The 19362-nt window shown below is 51.3% G+C and overlaps 1 protein-coding gene across 1 annotated transcript in view; it reads left to right on the plus strand.

Moving 5' to 3' along the window:
• The first annotated feature begins 270 nt into the window (after positions 1-270).
• Positions 271-19362, plus strand: part of ANOS1 (anosmin 1) — a 173711-nt gene continuing 154619 nt past the window's right edge. Inside the window, exon 1 of the mRNA XM_044234665.1 lies at positions 271-477. Coding sequence (XP_044090600.1) covers positions 271-477 — 207 coding nt within the window. The remainder of the gene's footprint in view (positions 478-19362) is intronic.

The raw sequence follows: 19362 nt of genomic DNA on the forward strand, positions 1-19362 counted from the left end.
GCCGGGTAGCCCAGCCCACGGCCCTCCGCGCGGCCGCCCTGTCACTCACTTCCCTCGCAGCCAATGGCGCGGCGGCCTGTCACCCTCACCCCACCCCTCGAGGCAGAGCCGGGAGGAGGTTGGCGGGGAGGGCGCGGGGCTGGAGTTGAATGATTGAACTTTCCAGCGGAGTTGCGGCGGCCGCGAGGTTCCCGGCAGTGCGGCCCCGGCGCGGAGCTGGGAGCCTCGGCCAGCGCCCGGCGCCCGCGCCCCCCACCCCGACCCGCAGCCATGGAGCCCGGGGCGCCCGGCGCGGCCCTGACCCTCTGCCTCTGGCTGCTGGCCTGCGGGGGCTGCCTGGCCGGCGGCCCCGGCGCCGCGGCGGCTCGGCGGCTGGACGAGTCCCTGTCGGCCGTGAGCGTCCAGCGCGCGCGCTGCTCGTCCAGGTGCCTCAGCCTGCAGATCACGCGCATCTCCGCCTTTTTCCAGCACTTCCAGGTAGGGGAGCCGCCGCCCGCCCGCGGCCGACCTGCGCTGCGGGCCGTGGCCGGGGGCGCGCGCGGCGCCTGCCTCCCGGCCTCGGCGCCCAAACTTCTCGCCGGCCTCGGCCGGCAGATCCCGCTCGCCTGCGGCGTGGATCTCACCATCGAGGCGGACGGACCCCCCCACCCCTTTCCGGCCGCCTCCTTGCTCCCGAAAGGAGAGAGAAGCGTGCACATCAGTCCCCGACTCCCGTTTCCCGGTGGAAAGCCCAGTGGAGAGCCTCCTGCGGATTCCGCGGGTGGGTGTGAGCGTTTCTTAGTTTCCCAGGACTTGGGCGCTCGGGGCTGGTGGCGGGTCCCGCGAACTCCCCCGCGCTCCCGGGCCCGCGGCGCCGCCAGCCCCGGGAGCGAGGCCGGGAAGCGCGCCCAGCTGCGCCCGGCCCCGCAGGTGCCCGCGGGTGGACACCTCGGTCTCCACTGAGCGCCGCGTTCACGTTCGGCGGGCGCGGGGCTCGCAGCCCACCCGTGGAGCCGCGGAGGCGGCGAGTCGTGTGTTCCAGAGTGTGTCTGTCGGGGAGGGTGGTGGCGGCGGCGGCGGCCGTGCGCGCCCCAGTTCGGAGCCCGGGAGCTTCTGAGTCAGTGCGTAGTGTGCGGAGTAAGCCTGGGGACGCGGGACTTGGAGGGCCACGTTGGGATGCCCCGACGAGAGTCCCGGGGTCACTCTCTGCCCCCAGCGCTCGCAGGTCCTTCCAGCTTGAGTGTGGGAGAGCGTGTGTGTGTGTGAGTGTGGATGTTGGAGGCTCAGTGGGTGGCACGCTTGGCGCTTGTGCATTGCCAGGTCCCTTGGGGGGAGCGACAGCGCCGAGGGTCCCCACAAGTCTTGCGTGGGAACCCGGGATGCTGGGGGCGCGTTCGCGCCGCTGGCGGGTTCTGCGGGGGCGCGTCCCCTTGCCTGCCCCCGCCGACGCGAGTGCGCGCTGTCCGAGCTCATTCGCGCTCACGCGTTATTGCTCTCGAGGGCTCTGGGTCTCAGCTTGGCCGTCTCGCTCCTGTCCTTAGCGGCTCACCTGTTCCAAGACTCGGGTTCCTTCTCGCCGCAGGGAACACTGCGGAGGCCAGGAGGAGACCCGGGGCCCTGCCGCAGGTTTTCGGTCTTAGGAAGTAAACCGGGCAGGGTAAAGGGGGCTTCCAGAAGGGCCCTGGGTATTCAGCTGGGAGAGCAGGCGGTTGTGGTGACGGCGGAGTTTGGGGCGAATGTGCGCAGGCTTCGGGGTATTCATCCTGGCCTGGGAGCTAATGAAAGCTGGCGCCCGGGGGCCCAGGCGCTCCCAGCTGGATCTTCGGAGCCCGCAGCCACTCGCGAAGTCTGCGTGTGCGGGGGTGCGCGCTCTCGGGGAAGCGACCTGGAGTGGGTTTCAGAGAAGCTGGCGCACTCCGCGTCCCTCCTGGTTTGGGCAAAAGGAAACCTGAGTGCTCGCGTCCTGTGCTGCAATGACGCCGACATCCTGGAGAGGGTTCCTCCCTGGCCACCTGGTTTCAAATCCGCCCTGCCCTGCCCTGCCCCGCCCTGCCCTGCCAGACCCTCTCCGGGGAAGATGCTGCACTATTGTTTCATCAACAGAAAGCAAAACAGAGCGACCCGTTCCTGGAGAGAAAGAGTATCTCTGCTTGCTTTTTCTCTTTCTTTCCTTTCCTTTTCTTTCTTTCTTTCTCTCTTTCTAATTGAACTGTCCGTCGCCGTAATTTATTTGTTTTACAGTTTAAGCAGCTAAAGAAGCAGTTTAGATCAAGCCAATTCCCATGAAAGGCTTTTCTTGTGGTCTCCTGGCACGATTTCTGTTCGGAAGAAAAACCGCTGACAGAATGCACATCGCCAGACAATTCTGATTACATTTTAATTAGCTGGGGTGGAAGAAGCTGCAAATTACTGTTAGGACTTAGGAACGGCTGTTTTTGCCATCAACTGCCAAGCCACTCGTGGAGGGTTAACCCTAACCTGGTAATGCCTTTCTGATTTACCCAAGTTGCAGGGATTATGTTTTCCTAAGGTTTGAAAAGGCAGCGACACACTCTCCTTAGAAACCTAAGCTTCCCTGTCCCTCCCCCTTGTTAAATAATTGGGAGATGATGGAGGAGTCGGCTGCTGCCAAGGCCTTACAGGGCACGTGGTGTTTATTAAGAGGCAGGAGAGGCAGGGGGAGACGAAGCTTGCGGAGGAGCCCCTTCTCTCCGGGTCACCCCACCCCCTTGTGCAAAGAAGGCCCAGCAGAAGGCTCTTTCCAGAGCAGGTGGCCATTTTCAACTTCTGTCCCACAGCCCTGGGCCTCTTTTTAAGGATGGAAGGCCTGTCTCCATCCTTGAGGCCAGCCTAGCATGGGGACACTTAGATGTGACAGCTGCCAGGGCTTGGCTGTGGAGACCCTAACCTGTGTGATCACGGTATGGACAGAGGCTCAGAGCTGCGGGGGGCAGTGCCCTGCAGTGGCCCACAGGCTTGCAGAGGGACGCTTCAGTCTCATGGTCTGTGCCCCAGCTGCACGCATTTGCCAGCCATCGGCCCCGAGCCGTGATGCTGCTCACCTGGGGCCTTTGCTTCTGCTGTCGGGGTGGGCTTCACCTGTCTGCCCTGCGGCCCGCAGCCAGCCCCAGGCGCCCAAGCGACTCACTACTGATGCGTGGGAATGGGAACAGTGATGGGGGAATCCTGATTTCCTGAATTCTCTGGCCCAGCCCCTGACCTGGGAGAGTTCCAGATTTCATCACGGATGGTGTACTGCTTCACGTCCCAGCTAAATGCTGGCTCCGTTCGTGGAAAGAAACCGTGCAAGTCAGCACCTCCCAGGGTGTCTGTTCCCAGCCCCATGTGCCGGGCGCTGGCCACACGGCCCCTTCAGGGTAGCACCTGCCCCACACACAGCATCGTTAAGATCCCACTCACCGAGGGGGTTGCGAAGGACATCCTTCTGTCTGCAAACGAACAGGAGATCTGGGCTGTGGGGCCTGGAACGGGGCATGTGAGCTTTGGAACGAGGCCGATCTTCCCGCCGTGTGGGTGGGTCACTTGGGCCGCTCGCCTTCCTGAGCGTGCAGCCTCTCCTGTGTCCCATGGAGGACAAGAACTGCCCGGCACGGTGGAGGTCGTAGCCGGTGTTTCGGATACTGGAGTGAGGGTGGCCAGGGAGCTAACTCTAACCGGGAGATTAGTCAGTACCGGCCTCTGTTCTAGGGGCCCTGCAAGGCTGTGTAAGGAAGGTACTGTTTGCTTCCCAGCTCATCAGCAAACACAGGTGCTGAGAAGGCAGGTTACTGAGAAGGCAGAGCGAAGAGACGGTGCAGCTGGGCTCCGAACGAGGGTGCCTGTCGGGTTTTTATTTTGTTCTCTCTAGGATTGTGTTGCTTAGCGGTTGATTTCCTTCAAGAAAGACTGCCTCATTTTCGGGACTGCGTGCAAAATGAAAACGTATGTCCAGTATTTCGGATGGCAAGAGAAAGGAGTGTTGTTAACGAATCTAAAATGTAAAATGCTCTTCCTTCTTTGGTGGCACTTGCAGTGTGTCCTGGGGTTTCAAGATGTGCTGTTCAGGGCTGTTCTCAGTAAGGAAAAGTGTAACAATTCAGTGACGAGTGTGGATTTACTCTTCCTCTTTATATTATTCCGCGCCGGTGCTACGTGCCAACATTGGAGCATTTCACTTGCATGTCGGCTCCGCGGCATTTCACAATTTCTGTTTCCTGGCCTGGAGGGGGCCTCGAGATGGCTGGACACACGCACGAGACCCAGGAAGGTAGGGAGGGGGAAGAGCCAGCCCCTTCCCCAAGGTGCACATGGTGTGGCGTGCCCAGCCCCACGACGGGGTCCTGCGGGATGTTCACAGACCTCATAGGAGCCTGTGCTCTCCAGGTGCTTGCGTGCTTGCCCAGGAAGAACACGTGCTTGGGACCTTCTTCTGCAAGCTTCTAGACGCGTGCCTTGTGCCTTGTTCGGGGTGTCGTGTTCAGGAGGTCGAGCCAGGGATCTCCCTGTCTTCCTGTTCACAGGACAGCAAGTGGGCAGCCCCAAGTGCAGCCTACTCCCCGGCAGACACCTGCCCCAGGGATGGGTTTCCTCCCTGGAAGCCCTGGGCTCTGGCTGCCCGCCCACTAAAGACACGGTGCTGTTTCCGGTGTGCAATGAGGACAGCCTCATGCGTGCGTCAGCCCGTCCTTGGACCCTGGTCCAGGTCCCAGCAGCACCCGGGATATGATAGTCATTTTAGGGCAAGGAGTGGGGAGGGAGAGGCTGGGTGCAGACCGGGGTGCCAGGGACAAGGGAGTGGGGAGCCAAGAACCTTTCCTGAGGAGGGGGAAGAGCAGTGGCAGGCAGGATCCCGTGTGGTCCAAGGCTCCAAGCCTCCAGAACAAGTACTGGTTTTCCATCAGACTGCCCGTGTGGCACACCTGCCCAGGATACAGTCTGGGAGATCTCCGTGTGCTGGCCACGGAGCATTAAGCCTAGTGATTGGTCCCCCGAAGCATGGGCCCCATGCATCGGTCCTATGTCCACGAAGCGGCCCTGGTGTGGATTTTGGTACCTCAAGGGTGCAGAACCCTTGGGAGGGCTTAAGCCCACTTGCTTAAGTGGGGGGTCCCTCCTAGGGTTGTCCACCGCGTCCACGCTTACGACGCCCACCAACGTTCACTTGGGAATAACCTCTACCCCTTGTGTTTTCAGCCTCGTGGGGATATTAAAGAGGAGGGAAAGGAGGGAACATCGTCTGAAATGAGCTCTCTCTTTCTCAGCGAACGTCATTTACCTTCACAGTGACCCCCTCTCCTACGCTAGGTGGGATAAGCCTTAGCAGAGACCACTCTCGTCTTCCCTGGTTCTGCTCATTGTGGCAACCATTGAGGCCAGTCTAGAGCCTTCCAGATAGAGTCATGGCACTAAGCATTAGGAGACCCGGAACCTGTTCTTTCTGTGCCCGTGTTGTCTCCAAGGAGGCTCAGGAGACTAGGAGGTCATGTACAACACAGACATAGCTCATGTACAGCAGACGAGCGGGGAGCATGTCTGCTTTTTCCCAGAATTCAGCACTGCTCGGGGGAAAAAGTTGGTCTTCTCGTTGGAAGATAAGTAGCAGGTTGCAGGCAGCCTGGGCTGGTGGGTCTAGAATTTTATTAGTGCTAAGAGAGTCTTGTTTAATGGGACATTATTCAGCCTATAAAATACCACGGAGAGACACGCTTAGGTAGCCGATGAGAGAGATCAGACGCTTCCCCTACAGTCATTGGAAGTTGTTTGTTTTGGCAAGGGGAGGACTAAGCTGGTGATTAGCTCCTTCTACTTGGAGGACCAGCATCTCCTCCAAGAAAAAGCAAATAAACAACGATCGCATCAAAACCCCTTAGCAGCCACACATCAGCCCAGGCCTAGAGGCTTCTGGAAGGACACTTCTGTGGTCATGGTGAGTTTACCCAGCCCTGGTGTGTCTCTTCACCCTGCAGGGAGACTGGGTCACTCGCCACAGTGGCCGAGGGTTTGGAGAGTTCCCGAAAGAAGGGCCGTCGTCCGCTCTGGCGTTTCTATTTCCTGGTCTGGGTTCCCTGGATCGCTGGCTGTCTTTCTAAGAATTTCTGAATTTAACCAAAACTAAGCATTAGGCTATTCAGGGCAAATTTTTCTGTTTTTAATGTAGTGGTTCTCCTTGAGTGTGGTTTAAAAGTTTATCTTATTGTGACTATTACAAACATTTCCAAAACACATTAAAGGGGCTCCTGGGTGACTCTGTCATTAAGCTGCCTTCAGTTCAGGTCACGATCCCAGGGTCCTGGGATCGAGTCCCGCATTGGGCTCCGTGCTCTGTGGGAAGCCTGCTTCTCCCTCTCCCACTCCCCCTGCCTGTGTTGCCTCTCTCTGTGAAATAAATAAATCTCTTTAAAAAAAAAAGGGGGACTTACTGACTTGTTCATTTCTTTGTGCACCATATCATCGAAGAAGAAATATATATGTATACTTCTATATGCTTATATTGTATATACGCATATACACCTGTATGTAGTTACATATGACACCCTACATGCGTGTGTGTGTGTTTGAAGGCCTAACTTGGAGTTCAACGTTACTGTCGTGCAATGATTAAGGCTCTAAGGTTATGATTCCTTGGAAATGATTGCACTGTGTAACCTATCCTTGTTTATTTCTGGCAATGGGTAAAAGACTGTAGGGGCAGGCAGTGCCTGGCTGGCTCAGTGGTGGGAGCTTGTGACTCTTGGTCTTGGGGTTGTGAGTTTGAGTCCCACATTGGGTGTAGAGATGCCTTAAAAAAAAAAAATCCTTTAAGAAATAAAACCAGAGTTGGACAAGCTGATGAAGGGGTTAGTGGGTTCTGCTTGTATTGATTCAGGCGTGAGAGGTTCCTTTGCACAACGTGGCAGTGCTTTACAGAATTCCACACAGTTTTGAGGGTGAGGGCTTGGACCACAATCCGTGCAGCACATTGATAGGATCAGAATGCATTTTATATATGAAACACAGGACCAGGTAATCGCAGATGCCCCCATTGCCTTGCCCTTGTGCAAATGACTGCAAACGTCAGCCTTGGGAAGACGCGTCTGAGCTCACAGGCCTTTCGAGTTCAGCTTCTGCCTCGCACACGTCTGTTCACGGGCTCTGGACCCCGTAGTGTGGAAGTGTGTAGTCTGTCAACATATGGCATTTATTAAGGATGACCTACTTTCTCCTCTTTTCATTAATCAAAGAGACCCCCAACTCTTTCAGGCTTCCCATCAGCAGGAGGTCGCCCGCCTGAGTGAGCGGAGCGATAAAGACGTCTTCCTGACCTTTTAGTTACCTGGGGACCGTCATCTTAGAAGATGTGCAATTTCTTTTGGATTCTCTGAAATTCTGAAAATAGGTCATAGACCTATTCCTTCTCAGTAGATGCGGTTGGTGACCTGTCCCTCCCCTCCTTAACCCCAGCTTCTGTATCAGCGGCTGATGCCTTCCACGGGCTCCCCCTTAGAGACTAACCTTTCGCCGATGGGCGCCATCTTCCCGGCAAAGCAGTGATGAGGGCAGATCTTGCCATTGGCTCCCAGCTGGAGGCCACAGGAGGCCAGCCTCCTGCGGGAATAATTCTTGGGCCGTTTGTGCTCCCCCCATGGGACCAGGCCTCTGCAGGTCTCCAGCTGACATCCCTTCCCTGTTTCGCTCCTTCTCCGGCTTCCTTCTCTGTTTCCACTGAGGGCTTCTCCCAAGATAGCACATACGCAGGACGCCCCTTTTCCGCCTCTGCTTCTGGGAAACCCAGTCTCCGACACCCGCCGGAAGAGTTCACCTGATCTAAGTCAGCACCGTTGTGTCTTCGATTGGACGACTGGTGCTTTTAGAAATGACTCGTTCAAGCGCCCACAGATGGTAGCGGGAAGCAGAGAAGGAGAACCGGCTTTCATATCCCTCAGGTGTTTTCCCTCTGTTCCGGAAAAAAAAATCCCGAGATTTTATACAAATTAAAAAAGCTTTCTAGATGAAGAAGCCCTTAGAGTCAGAACATTTTCTGCTACTTGGATTTAGTTTGTGTGTCCCAATGATTTCAGTAAAAAAAAGGTCAAGCAGCGCTTGGATCTGTTCCATTCTGTTTTCGCGAATACAGGTGGGTTCCTGCGCTTTCGAAGATTGATTACAAGTAAGGTTCCTGCTCATGGGGATCGTAGAGTCCAGTAGGGGCTGAGACTGGGAAGCGGCTTTGGTCTGCACGTGACTGCAAGGCGGGTTATTCGTATGAGATCTCCGGGGAAGGAGCGTAGCCCTATAGGGAAGGTATCCTAGGGGAGGTGACTCTCGGGCTGACCCGCAAACGCTGGCTTCCTCCCGGCCAGGGCAGCCAGCGGCATGAGTCCGCGCAGAGTCTCACCACAGTTTGGTCTGTGTGTCGGGGGCTCTGAGGGCTTCTCCTGGACGAGATAGAGGGGCAGTTCCTCAGCAAGCAGCCAGCGTTGGGGAACTTGTCCCCGGGAGCTGGAACAGAGCTCACGTCCCTTGTTGTGCAGGTCGGGGTAGGAACGTATCCCGGCCATGGCACTTGGAGGTGTGTGCACGGATCTTCTCCCGGGTCCCTTGCCGGTCTCGGCTACGCTCCTGGCAGGTACAGTGGTCTTCATCGGATCTTCCTGGCGCTCCCGCCCGCACCCCTGAGAAGGAGCCTCACAGGAGCGTAAGAAGGTGCCTCAATGGCCTCCCCGTCATGCCTACAGCAGGACCCCAGCCCGACCTCGTGGGGGTGGCCCCAGAGGAAGAAACTCTCCTGAATTACGGAGCCGCAGGTTAGAACGGACTCAGCATTGTGTTGCACAGCGTCTTGGTGTTGACAGAACAGTGTCTCATGAAATATCTGACCTCCGTAGCAGCTCCGTGTGGTCACGAGCACTGTTTCTCTTCCACAGATAAGAAAACCGAGGTCTGGAAGTGAGGTAGCCAAGGCTTCACAGCCACAAACCCAAGCACCCATCGTCATCTTCCCAAATATTTACACAAAACGACCCTGCTTCTCAGGTTATTAACAGTGAGAGAAGACAGAGTGGAAATACTAAGTGTGATGTAACTGAGAATCATGCAGTTTGGGGAGGAAATACCCCTCCGTTTCTCGTTGGCTCGTGGAGGCACCATTGTGCATAACTGAAAGAGTAACAATGTGGTGGAAAAAGCCTTGAAAAAATTCCTGTCCATCAACACCCATTCCTTGTGCATTTAACCATGCACATTTTTCTTCCAGCCAATAAGAATGAGTCAGAGACCATCCCTTTTCGAGGATCTTGGGTTCTAGGGAACCCAGCACAAGCGAGATGTGTCTCCTGCCCTCCAAAGCATCATTTTCTGCTCGGGAGAGAGACAGACGTCGAAGCAAAGACTTGCAGAGAGTTCTGAACTGAAGAAAGATGCGATTATCGTGTATCACTTAAAATCGTCGTACGTGATGGTTTAGTGTGCGGTGACCATCTCCTAGAAGAAGCGTTGTTTTTGTCCCGCGCGTGCATTTTGTGTCTGTCCAACAACACGGCAGAGCACCACTGTGGTCCTTGCAGAAATGTTTTGGAACTCGCTGGGCTCCTCGGTGCCGCAGGGTCTGAGGCTGCATTCCGGGAGGCCCAGCGGTCTGGGGACTGGTGCCTTGCTCTTGTTTCCTGCTTCCGAATGGCGGCGGGATGCGTTTGCGGTATTGGCAAGTGGCGATTGTGGCCGGTGTGTACGTGACAGGTACTTCCAGGAACTCGCGGTGCCCTCCATGCTGGCTCTCTTTGCTTTCGTCTTGGTTCCGGGAGTGTGTTTATGCTTGACGGTTCTTTCCAGCCTCTCCGTAAGACACCGGATTGCACAGGGAGGTCGGCTGTCCGGGAGAAGAACAGGGTGACAAACTGGCATTCTTTCCTACCCCGAGGGCTCAAATCTATCCTGAGGGGAGCCTGAGAAACCGTAGCCTATCCAGAGAGGGAACCTTTAAATTCGCATGGTATTTACCTTTTTTGTTTGAAATTGTAACGTTTGTCCCTTAAAATGCTTTCTATTCTCCAACTTAGTATCCCGCCAACTTGACAAAGCATTGTTACAATGACCTCACAAGTACATAATTTTGTTTCTCATATTGTTTCTCATTCTTTCTTTGAAAGGTCAGGTGGATAGCTTGTCACCACGTAGATTGTATCATGTATAGGGACTCGAATCTTTATCTTGGGGAAGTGCGTTTTCCTACGTGGGTTGCCCAGGATCTCAGGTGACCTCCAGCCAACAAAAATCCTCACTTCCCCTAATTCAGCATCTAATCATCACGGATGGTTTTAAAAATTTCATAGTTAATGTCTACTGTGTCCAAAGAAGTGATGAGTGTATGAGTCCAGAAATAAAAATCCAAGAGTCCCTCTAATGAAAGAAAAGATATTAATTTTGCAAAGCAATGCATCACTTTCCAAAAATGTCATTAATCATACCGGCACGTGGGGCCAGAGGAATATTGGGAATTCACTGACTTAGAAACTTCAGAGGCTTTTTTTCCCCTTATTTTTACACCTTTTTTAAATCCACTCCGATATTATAATGCATTAATAATTCGTATGTTTGAAACCCATAAAATTATTTTTGGTGCTCCTCACTCCCGGCAATGCCAGCAACGTGCTTATCTAGAAACAACCCACATGGCTTACGTTCTTAGCTGGGAGGTTCCTTACTGACAGCTCCTCTGAAAGAAAGGCTAAAACAGTTGAGAAACTCTAAATGCAAACAAAATTCAGGCTTTCAGGTTCAAGGTGGTTTTATCTACTCCCTGCGTTCCTGCCGGATCAGCGTCATTATTCATGCTGTGTACGTGCCTCGACTCTTGTTTAATTTTCTAGTAACACATAACTGAGAAACAGCCCTTTTTTAGACTTAAATAAATGTCTCCGCTCCTGTGTTTCAGTGCCTACCCCACTGCTAGGCAGGGCACTCTTGAAATGTATACTGATCCCCTTTGTGGACTGCAGAGAAAATTGAGAAAGAGATGTGCAAATGTGCAATGCCAGGAGAGATTTAAAAGAGGGCACACACCGTATGCTGATCTGTTGCCTGTGCCCGGGGCAGGTTCCCCGCATGCTGGTGAAAGAAATCAGATATGCCGAGAAGCTTGGCATTTCAGGACCATTAGCTGGCATTGCAGCCAGTGGGCAGCTTTGTAGAATGTAGATACCGAGCCCCTTGATAATCATGAGGGAATAATAATAATAATAATAATATCCCCCGCATTTGGAAATGTAGAAATGTTTCCCAACAAACCTCCACGCAACAGTTTCTTTTGCATTAACTTGGATTTCCACCCGCTTTCTTCCACGGCGAGCCCTTGCTGGATGGCCATTTCCCCCAGTGAGCAGTGTTTTGCGCCCGGTAGGGGAACAGCCGTTTATGAAGGGAGCAGAAGACCACGCCAGCTACACAGAGCTCCAGTGGTGTCCAGGCCTTGGGGCTGAAAACCAGCGTTGCACAACAGACGCTCTGGGGGCGAGTCCGGAAAAGGGAAAGTTAGGGATTGCATCACAGCACAAACTGGGTGCTTGCTGCCTGGAGGAATATAGCCTGTTAATTATGAGAATGCTCACTTTATACAGAAGTTACTGATGACTTTTTAAAAAAAGATTTATCTATTTGAGAGAGAGCGAGAGGGAGCATGGTGTTGGTGGGGGACAGGTTAGAGGGAGAGAGCGAGAATCTCGAGCCGACTCTGCACTTAGCGTGGATCCCGACCCAGGGCTGAATCCCACGACCAGAGTAGAAACCAGCGGTCAGATGCCCCACTGCCTGTCTCATCCAGCAATCCTGATTCCTTTCTGAAAGAACGAGACAAAACTTGGAGGGGGGGGGCTTGCTGTGCTGTGTATGGTCACCGTGATTCCTTTACGTTTCTTCAGTGGCAAGACTTGCAGAGAAATCAGCAGAGATCTTGTCCGCCATTAGGAGCGGTCATTGTTGGAAGATGGGCATTTTTTCTCCCATTTTGGCTTCCGTGTTTCAGGCTGTCGCAGCCCTTTGGAACAGGAACACCCTTACGGTCTTAACGCATGTACCCTGCAGTTCCTTTCTTATTTCCTGGGCCATGGGGGGCCCTCAGCAGAGGTTTGGTGAATCTGTACAGCACATCTTTGACGAGAAATGCATTTTCCTTTTCTTTTCCCCACCACCTCCCCCTCTTTTTATTTTGACACTTGGCTGTACCAGTTTGAAATCAGCACAGCCAAACCCATTTGCTGATCATTCCAGAAATGGCCTACATCTGGGAAGTTATTTTCCCATTGGGCCAGAATCTCAAAGAAAGTGGGGAGCTTCTTTCCTGTGTTGTTGTTGTGTGCACATTTTTCTATCCGGGATTATGAGATCATGTCCTCACAGCTGCAGACAAATTAAACAAATTCTGGACGGAATGTATTCACTTGTTAAATCTTGCACTGACCGCAGGAAAACCTATTTGGAGGTGAGACTACCTTACAAAAGACATCCATTTGTATTTCGATCGATTATTCAAGAGCCGTGGACTTGTGTCATATTTGGAACCTATTTTTGGAGGGCAAGTTTGTATAGTTTAGTCCTATTATGTACTCTACAATTTGAGAAAAAAAAAAAAAGACTCCTTTTGAGTTTCTTCATATGGGCTCCTTTTGAGCCCATATGAAATTAGGGCTGAAAGTTTTGTTTGTATGCACGTGGGCTCCTGGCTGGCTCAGTCTGTAGAGTGTGTGACTGTTGATCTCGGGGCTGTACGGTCTAGCCCCACGTTGGGTGTAGAGATTCCCTAAAATGTTTTTATTTGCATATATGTCTGTCGGTGTACTACACATCCGTGCCTAGCTCAGGCTTTCTCAGTCTTTTGCAGTATTGATATTTTGGGACCGATGGTTCTGTGTTGTGGGGCTGTCCTGGGCCTTTTAGGATGTTCAGTCGCCTCTCTGGTCTTTACCCACTGGATGCCAGTAGTATCCCTCCCACCCCCATCCCAACAAACAAAATCTGTATCTAGCTATGCAGCTGTCTGTCCAAACACTGAAATCAGGACGTGCCGTGGGGCAAAATCACCCCTCCTGACCTAGGGTCTCTCTTTGTACTTCACATTTCTCTGGATCTGGATGTGTCTCTCCATCCGTGTCTGTATTTAGGTAGGCGAGTCGAAATCTGGAGACACATACATATATACACACGTATACGTGAGTCTTTTGTTACACATTCCTGTGTCCTGGGTGGAGAAAGAAACTCGGAGCCAGACACGGACAAGCTGATTGCATTCAGCATGTTCTACGTACAGTGTGGGTGTTGGAAAGGTGCTCATTTATGCCTCCACTGGAGAACTTAGAGAAGAAAAGGCACTTGTTTCTATGAAATGCGATTCGAAGGAAAAAATGCCGTCCTTCCATTCTACGGCAGACATTCTTCTGAAAGGACACAACTGCATCTCTCTCTACTAATGCTCATTCTGCACTGAATTTTGCTCCAGAAACCAATATTGCTGTGTATGTTAACTACCTAAAATTTAAATTAAAAAAAAAAAAAAGTAATCATGCTGATTCTGAGGCTATGTCCTAGAACTTGTGGATGTAAACCTTTAAGAAAATACAGGGTTTTATTTTTTTTCTTCAAATACCTGCTAATTTAAAATTTTATAATTTTTTTTTTTTTAAATTTTGTGAGCTGGTCCTAAAGTCTGCTTCTCTTGGAGCTTCTTTGCAAGTAAACTGCTTTTCCTTTTGAAGAAGTTCTGTCTTTGAACCTTCTCTGAGACCATTTCACTGCCGTTTGCTCAATTTCCTGACCTCGAGCATGGGGGCAGTGAGTGGGTCGAGGTGCTTCACTGGGTCTCAGTACGATGGAACTGAGTGCGAGCAGGACCTCTCAGGGCGGTGGCTTCCCAGCAGTTTTGACTGTTGCTGTTAAGATGAGTGGGGCACCTGGGGCGCCTGCGTGGCTCAGGGTCTGCCTTCGTTCGGCTCAGGTCATGATCTCAAAGTCCTGGGATCGAGCCCCACATCGGGCTCTCTGTACAGCCAAGAGCCTGCTTCCCCCCTTTCTCTGCCTGTCTCTCTGCCTACGTGTGATCTCTGTCTCTGTCAAATAAATCAAATAAAATCTTAAAAAAAAAAAAAAGAGAGAGGGCACCGAATGCGTGCCTGGTGCCAAAGATCTGGGGATTTGACAGTGAGTAGTGTGTCCCCTTGAACCTTGGTGCTGCACGGTCTGGTCCAGGAGCCAAATTTAAACAACCTGAAACCTCAACAGACCCCTTCCCAGAGGAAGCATACAGGGGGCAAACAAGCATATGAAAAGATGCGCTCCATGCCAGAGATCCTTGGGAAATGCCCCTGAAAAGAACGATGAGATTCTGCTCCGTGCCTGCCCGCATGGCCCGGATCTGGAACGCGTCGGACACCAGCCAGGCTGCCAGGGACGTGGAGCAACAGGAACTCTCGTTCACAGCCAGGAGGATGCAAAATGGTGCAGCCGCTTTGGAAGACAGCTCGGCCGTGTGTGTTAAAAGAAGGAGACTATCAGAGACAGCAAGCCCCAAATGGGAGTCATTTGCCCTCCCGGACGGCAGACCAAAGACTCACGTACAGTTTCAACCTGCCCCAGGAATGGGGGCTTTTAGCAGTTGGCCCTGACATTTCCTGATCTGCTCTAGCGATGGAATCTACACGGTACAAATCCCTCCTATTCCTTTCCCCGCCAGAAGCAAGAGTCATCCTGCCTCTCTCCTTCCATAAGAACTTCCTACCCTTTTCCTCTGAAAACCTGCCATTTCGTGCCGTCCATCAGAGCGTCTCTGTGCTTACCAGATGGTGTGCTGCCTGCGTTCACGAACTGCTTGATCAACCCAATTAGATCTTAAATTTACTGTCAAATCTTATTTCTGAACATGACGCACGACATACTGTTCTCATACAATACGCTAATTGTGCTCTTTGGTATTTAACCAAACGAATTGAGGATTCGTGTTTCTAAGAAACTTGGCATGGATGTTTAGACAGCTTTCTTCATAATTACCAAAATTAGGAAGCAACCAAGATGCCTTTAGTAGGTGAATGGATAAACAAACTGGGGTCCACCCAGATAATCAGATACTCCTCAGTGCTCAGACAGAATGAGTTACCAAGCCACAGACAGACGTGAAGAAACTGAAATGCCTGTTATTAAGGGAGAGAAGCCGATCTGAAAACCCTCAGTACAGTGATTCCAAATATATGAACATTCTTGAAAAAGCAGAACTTGGGAGACAAGTGTTTGTCGATTTGGGATGGGAGAAGGATGTTCAGGGCAGGAAGCCTACTACTTATGTGCTGTTGTGATGGTGGATCCTTGTCTGTACGTCTGCTCAAACCCACAGAACACCCAACACCCAGCGTGAACCTGAGCGTAAACTACGGACCCTTGCTGAACAGGCTGTGTCCGCGGACGCTCGCCAGTGGTGACAAATGTACCCTCTGCTCGGGGGTGTTGATGACCGGGGCGGCCGTGCAGGTGTAGGGGCAGAGGACGTGGGAAATCTCACCACCGTTCTTGTCCTTTTGGTACACACTTAAAACTGTTCTAAAAATTAAAATTTATTTTAGGAAAAAGTAAATAAAATATTTTCAGTTTTCAGTTTCAGAAACTTACCCTCTGAAATGTCTTTGACAATGCTTAGTTCTGTGGAAAGAGAATGGAATTCAGATGTCTTACATGCATTCATCACTTAGAGATTTTCTATTCTCTTATGAGGCCCAAGAATAGATTTGGTAGGATTTTTACGTGAAATTTGAAATCCTGGATAAGTATTGTGTAAGGAGAAAAGGGCATTGAATTCTAGGTCATCTAGTCTATTATGAAAACATACCTGACTTCCCAGGTGCTTATAATTCTGCAGGTAACACCCATTTTTCCCAGAATTGATTTTTTTGGAAAGTGCAGTCTCTTCTTGGGGTTATTTCTGTTCGTCTTGTATCACATTTAATTCATCATGTTTTCTCAAGTGGTCTCTCATTAAAGCATGCTGTCTTTTGAAGTTCATATTAAAATAACCCAGAATCTTGATGAATGGGTTAGACTCTCCTATAAGTCAGGGTATAATTGACTACAAGGTGCTTGATTTTAGTTTGATTAATTATTCTGCACTCTCTAATGAATAACACATAACTTAGCACCATGAAAAAGCATATATCACAAGCAAACAATGTGACAAAAATCTGACTTCAAGTCCATTAGAATGGGAAAAACATGTAGTTCTAGTATTTTTTTTCTTTTCTGTTTAGTTTTTCCCCGCTACAAATAGAAGTCAACTAAATCCTGACTCTTCTGGCCTGTAAGTGTATAACAAGGTGGTAGATTTTGCTTTCGTATTAGAATAAGTTCTTTTAGGACTCGATGTATTATGAAACCTGTTATTAAAATATTCTGTACAAATGCAAATGGAAAAATCATTCTCCTTTACGAAGCACTGAATGTTTGTGCAAGTAGAAATTTTCAAACCGTTCTTGCCGTTACAGCAGGAGAATTCAGCTCCTACTCTCTGGAAACCGCTTCTCTCTGGCTGCTGTTAATGCTTGTAAGTCATTAGCTCAATAACTTGAAATTAATCCTCTGCTGGTCAACTTGCCAGAAGCCAGGCGTTAATGTGCCTTGCGGGAGCTGCTTATTAGGAACAACAGATCACACCTGTCAAGCCTCACATCTGTCCAGCCTCTATTGTGAAAATTAGGGAGACTGGAGAGTGCCTTTAAACTCCTTTTTCTTTTTGTCCTCACTGTTACCCTGAGCAATACATAACATCTTCCCGGGGTTGTTTCTGACAAAGAGGCTCGTAGGCAGAGGTGAGACCGAACCAGAGCGGAGGCCACGCTGGCCCAGTCTGTGCCGTGGAAAGAGAGGAGAAAGAACCATTTGGAGGGATTTTGTCATGGAGTCGGAGATAGCAAAGTAAGGGGAATTGTTCTCCCTTCCCTGAGGTTCTGCAGCTAGAGCGAGGGTCACAGTCTCCCAGCAGGCCTATCATGAACGCAGCTCCTGGACCCGCCCCGGTGCTTCTGATGCTGCAGGTCTGCAGTGAGACCCCAGCACTTGCCTGTCTGACAAGCATCCGGCCCATGATTCTGGTCTCGGGGCTCCACTTTGAGAACCGCTGATGTCACCTTCTCTATGCGCTAGCTTTCTCTCTGGTGCCTCTCTTTGCTCGATAAGACGTGCCCGGTTCTCGCACTCGGTCCTCCGTTCTCTGACTCTTGGACCCGTGTTCTTCTTCCAACCAGCCGTCCCTCATTCGGGGTCATTCTTAAGGTCTGGCTTACGAAACAGGAGTCCGCGGTGGCTCCCACGGCAGAAACGTAACTGAGGACGTAGTCGCTTGCATTGCAATTATTTGTCCAAGGAGAGGATTGGAATCGTGGCTTTCTCTTTTAAAACCTCGGTTGTGGTTCCAGGTCAGTGGCGGAAGGAGCCCATGGGTGCCTCCTCTGACCACGTGTGTTCAGGGATGGAGGTCTAGGATGAAGTCTCCTCCAGGGGAACCTGAGAGAGGACAGTTCATAAATAGTCAAGGTCCAGTTATGGAACAAAAATAAAGCACATCAGGTTGAGGACATGGACGGAGCGTAGAAAGAACAGGCTAGGAAGAGTCTTATTATGTTGCACGAGAACCCTCTCATCGTGAATGTGTGGCTGTTCCACACTTCCTTAAGCTGTCCATTTTCACCCGGAGGTGGCCTGTTGGATCTGAAACAGTCTGCGTTATGGTGAACAAGTGCTGCCTTAGGATGCAAACATCTGCTCTAAGAATTAAGGGCTCTCTGTAAAGACAGATGAGGGATGAGTCATTGTCAGCAAGATGGAGAGACAGATGGGTCAGAGTGAGACACTGTGCTCTGCCGTATGCCTGGACGTGGCTGGCAGTCCGAAGTTAAGGAACAAACACTGACAGTGATTTTTGAAGCCAATGGGGAACATCCATGAAGATATTAAGGCAGCGATTCCCAACTGGGTGCTGTTGGGGTGTGGTTCAAACCACATAGCATTTGGCCCAGGGCTTTATTTTTGTCACTATTAAGGGTTGACTTGTGTTCCCCACTGCCTAGATCTGTGATTCGATGGCCGAACCTTCAGTAAGTCCAAAAATGACCTTATGAGGAAAGGGCTGCTGGAGATGGACTTAGTTAAGATGAGGTCAGACCTGAGCAAGCTGAGCCCTTGATGCAATATGATTGGGTCCTTACGAAAAGGGGAAACTTGGACGCAGATGCTCGTTAAGTGTGAGGACACAAGCAGAAGGCCACGTGAAGGTTAGACTGGCTGCCATGAGCCAAAGAAACACGGGAAGTGAAGAGAAAGGCGTGGAATGAATCGTTTCCTGGAGCCCTCAGCAGGAGCATGGCCTCCTTGACACCTTGTTCTAGGACCTCCAGCTTCTAGAATTGCGACAGTCACTTTCTGTTGTCTCAGCCACCGAGCTGTGGTCCTTCCTTGTAGCAGCCCGAGGAAACTGGGTCACTATGTTTCCTTTTGAATTTTAAATAATATGAAGAATGCTGTGACATTGTGGTTTATAAGGAATATGTATCTGGCAATTCAGGTGACCAAACTAGATTTCTCACGTATTTGGTTTTCAGGCACTGGCTCCTGGCTCAAACTCCTTGAAATTTCTTGTGAGGTTGATGTAGTGATGGAGGTGTCTTCTGCTATGTTCATGGGGGGACTTTTTTGGAAAGTCCTGAAGTAACCTAAGGTTGGGGGCAGGTCGCCAGTGGCACCAGCCTGTGAACAGAGGGTTGGGACTTCCCACCGTTGCCCTCCATCCAGAAGGGGAGAGGTGCTGCAGGTTGACTTAGTCACCTGTGGCCAACGATTTAATCTGTCATGCCTGTGTCATGAAGCGCCAGAAAAACCCAGCAGAGGAGGGTCTAGAGAGCTCCCAGGCTGGTGAGCACATAGCGGCGAGAAGCCTGGAGAGGGCCTGAAAGCTCCATCCTCTTTCCCCATACCTTGCCCGAAGTATCTCTTCTATCTGGTTATTCTGACAGTACAACCTTTTATTCAAAATCAGTCGCCTAGTAAAATGTTTCTCTGAGTTCTGTGAGCTAGAAAATCAGTCAAACCCAAGGAGGGGGTTGTTGGAACCTTGGGTCTTTGGCCTGGTGGTCAGAAGCACAGGTAGGAATCTGTACGGGGCGATTGGTGGGGCTGGGTGCGGTGTGGGGCAGTCCTGGAGGCCTGAGCCCTTTGCCTGGGGAATCTGAATTGAGTTAAATTCTCCCACACCCTCCTGAGGTCTGGGAGCTGCTTGGTGGGGTGTAGGGAATTCCACAGCCCATCCTCCATTGGAACTGAGTGCAGGAACCCAAAAGAAATAGTCTTTGATGTTATTGGATTCATGCTCCCCAAAAGGGGGTTATG

Source organism: Neovison vison, chromosome X, assembly GCF_020171115.1.
Source record: "Neovison vison isolate M4711 chromosome X, ASM_NN_V1, whole genome shotgun sequence".
Taxonomy (NCBI): Eukaryota; Metazoa; Chordata; class Mammalia; order Carnivora; family Mustelidae; genus Neogale; species Neogale vison.